This window comes from Pongo pygmaeus, chromosome 1 (genome assembly GCF_028885625.2).
Source record: "Pongo pygmaeus isolate AG05252 chromosome 1, NHGRI_mPonPyg2-v2.0_pri, whole genome shotgun sequence".
In the NCBI taxonomy this organism is placed as follows: domain Eukaryota; kingdom Metazoa; phylum Chordata; class Mammalia; order Primates; family Hominidae; genus Pongo; species Pongo pygmaeus.
Window position 1 is genome coordinate 28,851,593 of NC_072373.2, and position 11,435 is coordinate 28,863,027.

An 11,435-nucleotide genomic window follows, 5' to 3' on the forward strand; every position below is an offset into this window, starting at 1 on the left:
AGTAGCTTAAAGACAGAGATATACACTAAGAACAGAATAGAGAGCTCAGAAATGAACCCACGCATACACAGTCAAATGATTTTCAACATGATGCCAAAAATTCACAATGGGTAAAGGACAGTCTTTTCAACAAATGGTGCTGGGAAAATGGATATATATATGCAAAAGAATGACACTGGACCCTCATTTTATATCATACACAAAAACTATCTCAAAAGGGATTAAAGATTTAAATTTAAGACCTGAATTATAAAACCCCTAGAAGAAAACATAGGAGAAGGGCTTCATGATATTGGTCTTGACAAAGATTTCTTGTATATGATATCAAAAGCACAGCCAACAAAAGCAAAAATAGACAATCAGGACTAAATCAAACTAAAAAGCTTCTGCACATCAAAGAAAACAACAGTGAAAAAGCACACTACAGTATGAGCAAAACTATACGCAAACTTGATTAAAAAAAACTTGATTTTTAAATGTGCAAAGGAGTTGAATAGACATTTCTCTAAAGAAGACATACAAATGGCCAACAGGTATATAAAAAGATGGTGAACATCACAAATCATCTGGGAAATGCAAATCAAAACCACAGTAAGATATTTACTTTACAACTGTTAGGATAGTTATAATTTTAAAAACCATAAAACAAAAATAAAACAAAAATAGAAAATAAACATTGGTGAGGATGTAGAGAAATTGCAACCCTTGTGCACTGTTGGTGGAAATGTAAAATGCTGCAGCTGCTATGAAAAACAATATGAAATCTCCTCAAAAAATTAAAAACAGACTTAGCATTTGACCCAGTAGAACTACCATATGACCCAACAATAGAACTAACATACAATCCATTTCTGGGTATTTATCCAAAAAACTAAAATCAGGATCTCGAAGAGATCTTTGCACTCCCATATTTACTGAGGTATTATTTATAAGAGGCAAGAAGTAGAAGCAACCCAAATGTCCATCAGCAGATAAATGGATAAATAAAACAAGGTACATAATACAATGGAATATTATTCAGCTATAAAAAAGAAGGAAATCCTGACATATGCTACAACATGGATGAACCTTAAGAGCACTGTGCTAAAATGAAATAAGCCAGTTACAGAGGATAAATGCTACATGATCCCATTTTTGTGAGGTATCAAAAGTAATCAAGCTCATCAAAGCAGAAAATAAGAATGGTGGTTGCCAGGGTCTGGAAAGAAAGGGAAATAGGGAGTTGCTGTTCAATATGTACACAATTCAGTCACACAAGATGAAAAATTTCTAGAGATGTGCTGTACAATATTGTGCCTATGGATGAAATTGGAGGTCATTATGTTAAGTGAAATAAGCCAAGTACAGAGAGACAAATATGTTCTCACTCATATGTGGGAGCTAAAAAAGCAATCTCATGAAGATAGAGAGTAGATTGGTGGTTAACAAAGGCTAGAAAGGGTTAGTAGGAAGGGGAGGATGAAGAGAGATTGATTAATGAGTATAAACACACACTTAGAAGGAAAAAGACCTCGTGTTCAATAGATCACTCAGGTGACTATAGTTAACATTAATCGATTGTACATTTCAAAATGGCTAGAATAATTTTAATGTTGCTAGTATAATGAAAAGATCAATATGTAAAGTGACAGATATCCCAATTGCCTTAATTTGATTATATGAATGTATCAAATTAACACATATACCCCCAAAATATGCACTAATAGATCTAATACATATCATAAAATTAAATAAAAAATAAGACGTGAAAAAATAAAAAAATAAAATTGCCACCTTACCACCACTAAAATCTACTCCCTCCCCACCAAAAATACTGTACTGTACACTTAAAAATTTGTTAAAAGGGTGTATCTGATGTGTGCTTTTTACCACAATGAAAAAAAATTCAACAGATAGGTTAACAGGGTTATATACAGCTGAAGAAAGATCTAAACATATATGGTAACTATAGTATAGGTTATACTACAGATTGGAGTACAGAGAAACAGTGAAATAGGAGGAAAAAAATGAATGACAGGTTAAACATGAAGGATAGAATGATAAATTTTAGCACATCTAACCAGAGTGCCAGAAATACTATGCAGAACAGAGGTAAGGTAACATTCAAAGACATAATGGCTGGTACATTTCCATAACTGATGAGACATATGAATCCCCACAAGATAGAGACAGACAGAAAGGATCACACACCAAATAGCAGATGACTCCTGAATAGAAACAATGTAAATCAATAGACAATGGAATACTACCTTCTGAGTGGTGAAAGAAATCAAACTATCAACCTAGAGTTACAGACTAAGCAAAGCTATCCTTTAATAATTAGGGCAAACTATGTCTTCAGATCTAAAAAAGTTCATGACTAACAACCCTTCACCAAAAGAACTTCCACAGATATTCATCAGGAAAAGAGAAAATGACACCCAAAGGAAACAATGAGATGGAAGAAGAAAAATAATAATAACAACAATAATAACAACTTTAAAATCATGTGTCTAATTCTATATGACCTGGATTTTTATTAAAAGAAAAGACGTAATAATAGCATGTAGGTCAAAAGTGAAGTGACAGACATTAAATACATTTCTTCTTCCAATGTATTGCCCTGCACACCCACTTTAGAGACCATTGATGTGGACTATATACATCCACCACTGTTCAGCTACAACAAACAACAATATTAGCTGCAATCATTTCAGAAGTCCTGTTAAAACAATGAGACAAGCCATAAAGGATTTGTAAATTTGATATGAAGGGACAAGTGCAAGGCACTCCACAAAGGAAACAGTAAAGGTTCAGAAGTAGGGATAGGGATGGCATACCCTGTTCTTCTTCTAATAAAGTATCTTATACCATTTCATACGCTCTTCTAAAATCTTTTTTTTTTTTTTTTTTTAACAGGGTTCACACTCTGTCACCCGGGCTGGAGTGCAGCGGTGTGATGTTGGCTCACTGCAGCCTTTATCTCCTGGGCTCAAGCAACCCTACCTCAGACTCTGTAGTAGCTGTGAATGACTACAGGCACACACAACCATGCCCAGCTTATTTTTGTATTTTTAGTGGAGACAGGGTTTCTCCATGTTGCCCATGCTGGTCTCGAATTCCTGGATTCAAGCAATCCTCCCACCTCGGCCCCACAAACTGCTGGGATTAGAGGTGTGAGCCACTCTTCTAAAATCTTTAAGACACAAACAAAACAAAAGAAAACAAAAAAACACTTTCTAAAAGTAACAGCATGAGTACAGTAATAGTGGAAGGTGTCAGATTTTCATTATTAACCTTGAAGGATAGAATTATTAACCTTGGGTAGGTCACTAAATTTTCTCTCTGAAGGCTTCATTCAGCCTCTCAGGTTGTAATACGTAATGTCTACCCTCACCAATGTCACCAATATATTTTGATGATAAATGAAAAAATTCAAAGGGGGTGTTACAGCACTGATTTCTTATACACTAGTACTAGTCACTGTGCTGGGCACTGGCAATACAGACTAAGGGAGACAAAGTCAGGCAATTAGATGCTATGTGATAGGTACTGTGACATGTGAAGGATGCACAGAAAATCCAAGGGTAGTGACAAAGGTATGCTTTCCTCTTGCTTCTTCATGCCATTAACAATGATTCTCACAAGACAAACTACTGATGGCAACCTTAGTTACAATAGGTAATCACTATAATCACCGCCATGAATTTCAGTATGTCACAAGACTCAACATCGAGTCTTTTTTTATTAAAGACTTTTTAATCGAACCGAATTCAATTTTAAAACATCCCAAGAAGTAGTCAAAAGAGTTTTCTTCATACTGATCAAAATTTCATAACAGAAAGCTAGGCTGAGCATTTTTGACCCATTAATAATTAGCATAATCAAGAGTTTTTCCCAAATACTAAAAATTTTTTTGTTTCATTAAAAAACATGTAAGAGTAATGATAATATATTATCTATATCCATGGTGGAATTATCCAAATAAAATCTAACAAAAGAAAAAAAGAGAAATCTTTTTTACTCTTTTTCTGGACTTACTGTTTATAATCTAAAATCAAACATATTTTGCATAGATTCTATTATCTGCAACACATATTTTTTTACTTTACTACAAAGTGTTTATTGCCTTAAAAGTTAATCATTGGTTGTCCTGTGGTATTTAGCCCGTTGAGGCCTATTAACAAGGCACACACAAATCTTTCATCAAAGAAAATACTCCTGAAAAAGTACACATAGACTGTTCTTAGAGAAAAGCAATTCTTTCTCATTCTACTATATATAGTAGTAGTATGTAAGAGATCAGTGCTATAATATTCCTCTTTTGGGATTTTTAATTTATCCTGAATATATATTAGCGACACTGAGAAGGGTAGATATTATATATTCCCAAGGAGACAAAATCCAAATATGTTATATGGATGACCAAAGAAATGTTTATATTAACTGCAAACGACAATGAAATATCAAGATGGTGTTTCAAATTACTGTATTTATGATTTTGATTTCCAAGGAAAATAAAATGTTTTTAGTTAGTGTCCTTGATATACCAAAGGACTTAGAACGCTTTAATAGTCATATGAATATAAAAGTTTCGTAACTATTTTTAAAAATACGTCATGTAATTGAAAATGACTACAAACAAAAATACATTTTGGCTGCCATACTGGCATTAATATATTAGCTAACAAGCAGGTTTGTTACTTTATTTCATCGATGAGAAGTAAAAATGGATGATGCCATTTACTACCAACTAGAGAATAAAGAGAGTCACCAATGGTGATTTAGTAGCCATCAGTGGTGGCCTCTTTGATAAAAACCTATAACACCTATAAACCAATTTAGCCCTATTTACACAATGTCTTCTACTATACATTACTTGTTCAGGATTATTATCTCTTCTGTAAGCTCCTTGCAGGGAGAGACCTTATCTTAAACACTACTTCTATATCCCCTTCCCAACCCTTTACCTAAAAAATGAACACGCTGAGTGCATACTTATTGATTAATTGACAGGTGTCGTATAACAGATATTTTCCACAGTAATTAGGAGAAAATAAGGATGTGGGTAAAGTAAGCTAAATGGAGATATCATTATGTACAACACAATAAGGCACAAGACCATAAAAGTGACTTTGAAATAACATGTTCAGAAACAGCAAATCAGTTTATACAGCATAATCATTTTCAGAAGGTACTCACAACAAAATTTATCATACTATTATTGCTTAGCTTTAAAATCCTTTTTTGTGTGTCCTTACATGAGAAGCTGCATTTTGTACTATTCCTTAATGCATATTTCTATAATTATATCTCATGTCTTTATGAAGTACCTTATTCATACAAGTATGAGAAAAGCTATACTATTCAAAATCTAAAAGAAAATAAAAACAACGTATTTTTCCACTCCTCCTGGGTTAACACATACAGTAATTTGCTAATAAAAACAAAGGTTATCATCTGTCATAATTTCATTCACACTCTTGAATGACAGGCATTTTTTTAGTGTTCCTGTTAGAAAAATTCTTTGCCAACTCGGCTTCGAAACCAACTTAAACCAAAATATCCATCTTTTTCTCTAAACTTGTTCAATCTCTCAATCAAAATCATGTATCAATTATATTTTCTAAAATCGTTATGATGCAAATGAAGTTCTAATTTATGATAGCAGCAGCCTTACACTATCTTTCCTATTTTAAATGCACGGCGCTAGAGAAGACAAAAGCATACTCTGAAACATCTTCACAGGTCATCTAACAATGGTCTCTTACTAGAATTTCTTTTCTCTTTGTATAATTATATTAAATTTCTGTGCTTCCCTCCTAAGATGAAATCATCTGTTTATATGCCCTCCAACAACTCATAAGTGAGCTTGTATCCTTTCTCTCATGCCTTTTGTCTAAGAACACCAAAGCGCTTCGTTATTTTATTTTACCAACCCCATGAAGTCAGTGGTACATCAAAAGCTGGACGGCTGATGAGATAACTAGACAGAGAGCTCTGGACAGCTGACCAAAACTTAGTACCCCTCTAGGTCCTTAAAATTAGTCGGAAAATCAGCCAAGCCCTATTTACAGGTCTTGAGTGTTTTAAACAAAAACAAAAACAAGAAAACCTTCCCACAAAGGAACTTACACACACACACACACAACTGTACTTTTCAGAAGATGGAAATACAAGGGATCTCGTTCTTTTCGTTTTTCAAGAGTTTAAAAGCCAGGCACATCTGCATCTTGATAACAGCTCCAGAGGGCAATCTGATCAGACACAGAAAATCCCTCCTTCAAAGATGTGCACCTTGTGACACTCCAAGAAGGGGAAGAGATATTTAAAGTAAAACTTGCCCTGCATCATTATCACTGACTTAAGGAAGAGATTAAAAAGCCCTTGGCTTCATGTGGCTTTTCAACATTTTGCTGTAACCCCAGGGCCATAGATGCTGTTCGTGAAATTCTTCTACTCATCCCTACTAAGAGTGTCACAGCAGTATAAACTCATACACAAACACGCACACATCTCCACTTCCATTCCCATCCTTCTCCCTTTGGTGCCCATGACCCAAAACGTGGACACAATGTTACAAAAAGCAAAGTCATGGGGCAATGCGGGGGGAGGAGGGGAGGGTGCAAAGGATTGAAAGATCCAGAAAAGCAAGAGTGTGAGAGGTAGCCGGCTCGTCTGCTATTGTAAAGCAAGCATTCATTCGGGTGGGGGCACAGAATGCAGAGGTAGAAATAAAGCAATCCTGACTGCCCACTCTGCCATCCTATTCTGCCTCTCTACCCTCCATCACCCCATCCGCCCCTGGAGGACCACCTCCGAGCGAGAGGGCGCCACTTACGGTTCCCCACCCTCACCCTTGAGGAGAAACAAGCGAAATGGGGTTGGAATGAAGAATAGGGCTGAGCAGTGGGTGAGGGTCATGCCGGGCTCCAGGTGAAGACCCTGCCGCGGGTGGCCGCGCCGAGGCACGGGGGACGGCCCAAGCGCGGGTGAAGTGGGGATCAGAGGAGGGTCTCGCCCCCACTGCTCCCGAGGGAGGCTCCGGTTACTCACATTTTCCGTGTCCCGCTCGTTCACCGTCGGCAATGGCGTCCGGGCCGACATTTTGTGCGGGCAGCGGGGTCTGGCAGGGGTCTCGCCGGCCGGGCTGGGGTGCGGGCCCCGGGGGCGACAGAAAGGGGTGCGGACGCGAGCACAAGGCCGGTGCGAGCGGCTCCCGCAGGCCGCGGGGCGGTGCAACAAGCGGCCCCGGCGGGGGAAAGAGGGAAGAGGACGCGGAGGAAGAGGAGGGGGAGCCGCTTCCCGCGGCGGCGCCGCCGGGGTATGCGGCCAGTAACGAGGCAGGGCTTCGGGCGAGGCGGTTGCCCGGCGCTGGCGGGGCGGCGAGGCTGGCAGGATGCGGCGCCGAGGGGTGGGAGGCGTGGAAGGGGAGCCGGGAGGCGGCGGCGAGCCCCGCTAGGCTCTCCGGACCATGGGTGAAGGTGAACCCGGTGCCTCAAATCACTGCCTGGCTCGTCCTGGCGAGCGCCTGGGCGTCAGGAACCGCGGCCCTGACAGCGTCGCCCGCGCCGCGCCCCGTTCTCCGCCTCAGGTGTGCGGCACCGCCCGACCCAGCCGCATCCACGCGCCCGGGGCCCAGCGGCGGCGGCGCCCGAGCCCCCGGCGCGAATGTCTCGGCTCGGTCCGCGCGGTCACAGCCACCGCCGCCGCCGCGCCTCAGTCAGGAGGAGCGGCCCGAGCCGGCTGCGCGCGGAGCAGCGGGCGCGGCACGCAGCGCCCAGAGGCACTTGGCGGCCGCCGCCGGGTGGGCGGGCGCCAGCCGAGGGGGCCTCTCCATTCATTCCCTCATTAGGGATGCGGGGCCGCCTCCTCCTCCTCCTCCTCGTCTTTCTCCTCCTCCTCCTCCCGCGCTCTCTTGCCCGCCTGTCCCTGTGTTTATTTTTGTTTCGTGCCCCTCCCGCAGGGTTTACGGTTGTCTAAGAGCCTCTGGTGGTTTTATTTTTATTCGTGTTTGGTTTTTGCCGGGTTGAGGGTGAGAGAGAGCTGATGTGAATAAGTGGCTTTTTTTTTTCTTTTTCTTTCTTTCTTTCTTTTTTTTGTCCGTTTCATTGGAGAAGAATTGGATTCAATCCTGCCCTGGATCCTACCCCTCCTTTTCTCCTACCTCGGGACTTTTACCATTCTTAAATTCTACTCCTCCTGCCCCGTTTCCACGCTTTCTCAATCCCTGTCCTAGCCTGAGCCCTCTATCAGTCCCCTTCTCTAGGGAGCCGTTAGGTTCAGGGTCACCCTCAGAGTTTGGCAAAGAGCACAAAAGCCCCTAGAAGCGCCAGCAGCCTAGGGGGGCGGCTGGAGACTCAGTACAAGTGGGTCTCACCCCCGACGGCGCGGCCTCTTCGGCAATGGGGCCGGCGGAAGACGTCTCGCTCTGGGCGCCCTGCAGCACCCTCGGAGTGGGTGAGACCCGCGAGTCACAACATCTACACTGGCTGATCGTCACTTCCTGGGACACAAGGAAGTGTCACTTAGGCGAGCCTGTTTAGGGAGGATGGAGAGCAGTGTCTGATTTGGGCCCTGTCCTCCCTCTTCCAGGTGGCCGCCTCACACTTCCACCCACCTGCCTCAAGACATCCTGCAGGCACCCGCGTCTGTAGTGCATTGTCCGGGACCCATTCGCCTTTTATAAGCAAGGCTGCATTTTTTTTTTTGTAATCTCATTTGGGAGCTTACATTTTGCACATTCAGCCTCTAGAACGAAAACCTTATCATCTCTCTATTCTTCTTTGCAACATTTCTTTTTCACTTCCTTTCATGGATGGGCAGAAAGACAAAAGGAATGAAAGATAGGAGCGGATACATTGATTTTCTGAGCTGCTTCAGTATGCCTCCAATGGAATTCTTATAATGGTGGGAAATTTCTCGTCTCTCCTGAATTTCCTCCATTTGAAAGAAGAATCCCTGCACCAGATGGTTTTTATCCTGATTCATTAAAGGTTGTTTCTGAAAAGTTAACACTTGACCCTTAAAGCATGGGTCCAAAAGACCTAAAAATAGCAAACATAAAAATCCTTTGAGGAAAGAAGCAATTCTCACCCAGTCTATATTCACTTCTAGAACACCATCTATGTACGTATTTCGTTAGCATTTTCTCTTGTAACCACTTCCCAATTTCACAAAGCAAATGAAAAAAAAAAAAAACAAGATCCCTTTGGTGGTCATACCACTTCTCAAACAGAATTTAGGCAGCGGAACTGCAACGCTGCCTCCTGAACTGTGATGTGTTATTGAGAATGTCAAGCATTTACATGCCCTCTGCAGAAAATCCTGAATCACCAAGATGTATTGAAGTTGCAAGGGCATAATCCTGTATTTTTCTGGTTATTTTCTGGTTAACTATTGCGACGGCTGCCTGTAGGGGCTGCCACCACAGTGTCAGCGGCACCACTGACTGCTGCAGCCACACAAGGGTACCTAGTGTTGCAATAGTACCTGAGTTAACCTAGCAATAAACAAGTATCTGTGAAAAGGTGTTCAGCCCCATTGGACTATGAATCATTCCTTCAGCTGGTAGTTTGGATTTTGCTCTTTAAAGTATACTCACATATTTTTCTATGTTTATAATCGTGGTGACCCTGACAGGCATATTTATTTCCATTTTACAAAATTCCACTAAGTTAACTTGTTCAAGATCACATATGCATCAGACTAATAAGATACAGAAGAACATAACTGAAATATGTGGTGCTGTTCAATCTTGCACCAGTCACAAAAACCGTAGGTTCACCCCATAAGATATAATGGCTACTTCGAGACAGAGCTCAAAGGTGAGCCCCAGATTCTGGCACAGTGGCTTCCACAGATTTTAAAGTGTCTGTTAAAAGCCATGGACAAATCCCTTAGCTATATTTGCTACACAATGCTCACTATTTCACATATTGAAATTTACGGAATATCATATAATAATAGGAAGGGATATTTATTGTTTAAGTCAATCCCCAAAGAACATTTCTAACAGTGAAACTACATTCAAAGAGAGTCATTACTAGGTAGCTCAAATCCATAATTCTAGCTAACCAAATTCTAGCTAACCAAATTGTTTTTTTGGATAGAACAACTCTATCCAAAAAAAAATGCCATTCAAATAATCCTTATTAATACCTAATAATTTTAAGCTTCGTATGTAGTGAAAACTAAGTGAAAATGCATTTTGCCCAGGTTAAAAAGAAAGTCACTATGTTTTTCAAAAGGAATTACTGTCTGTCCCTATATGAGCTCTTCTCCCCTTAAAATGGCATTAGTAGATCCTTAAACATGGGAGAGGAAAAAAAAAATGACATGAGGCATTATTGTGATGTAGTCAATACTGTTTAACCCTAGTCCTTAGAAATGAAAATGCTCATGAGCAAAATTTTTTTGTGTTAACTATATATAGCTTCTGTGCCTGTGACTATGGAGAAATGACAAAAGGAATATTTTAAGGCTTTGAGTAATTTTCTTTTGGGTTATTAACCAAATGTGGCATGTTCAATTCACAGGTTCCTAACTTAATGTGTTAGGGTAATGAAAGTTTCGGAAGAAAATTGAAGTACTGACAAAACAAAAGGGAACTAAAGATCTAAAAGGTGCTAAACCTACAGTGAAAATGGGAAAAGAGCATTGCCTACCGTCAGCCCTATGGAGTAGAATTTTTTAGAACTACCGGGTCCAGTACCAGTTACATGTGACTACTGAGCTCTTAACATGTTGCTTGAATTTTTAATTTGACTCAATTTCAAATAATTTACACTTAAAAACCGATTTGATTCAGTGACTGAAAAATTGTGTTATGTTTGAAAGTATGTAAAGTATATGAATCTACTTTTTCAACTGTAAATTTTCTGAAATCTATATACTGATCAAATATTTCTGATGGAAATTTATTACCTGAATTGGGATGTGCTATAAATATAAAATGCACACCACATTTTCAAATAGTAGGAAAAAAAAAGAGAGTAAGATGTCTCTTTATAAATATTATAACCATTTCATATTGAAATGCCAATATTTTAATATATTAGGTTAAATAAAATATATTATTAAATCAATTTCAACTTTTTCTTTTTTACTTTTTCAAATGCGGATCCTAAAAAATACAAACTTACATATGTGGTTTACATTACATTATATCTCTGTTGGACAGTACTTCTCCATATGGTCAAAGCTGAGAATAAAAAGGCTTAGTTGCTTAAGAATCAAAGGCCTTGATTATAAGCTATTAATAATTCATTCTGTGGTAGAGTGGTGCAACTGGGCACCACTCTACCACATGCCATGCTGTGCTGTTCTAGGGGAATATTCTTCACCTAATAGTTAGCGGCAGTCAGTCTTACAGCATTCTTTTTAAAGAGTGAAGTAGGAAACATGTTGAATTCATACAAATGAGCATTAACAGATTGTAGTCATTTGTAAACAAA

At 39.9% G+C, this 11,435-nt stretch overlaps 1 protein-coding gene across 11 annotated transcripts in view; it reads right to left on the reverse strand.

Annotated features, from left to right (window-relative positions):
- The window catches only part of MARK1 (microtubule affinity regulating kinase 1), a 135,120-nt gene extending 127,296 nt beyond the window's left edge, over positions 1 to 7,824 (reverse strand). For 4 of the 11 annotated variants that reach the window (XM_063671927.1, XM_054449933.2, XM_054449928.2 and 1 more), the window contains exon 1: positions 7,036 to 7,817. In XM_063671927.1, the coding sequence (XP_063527997.1) occupies positions 7,036 to 7,086 (51 nt within the window). In that variant the 5' untranslated portion in view covers positions 7,087 to 7,817. Of the gene's footprint in view, positions 1 to 7,035 lie in introns of all 11 variants that reach the window. The other 7 variants (XR_008493971.2, XR_010127697.1, XM_054449936.2 and 4 more) reach the window with 4 other exon arrangements.
- Positions 7,825 to 11,435: the final 3,611 nt, after the last annotated feature.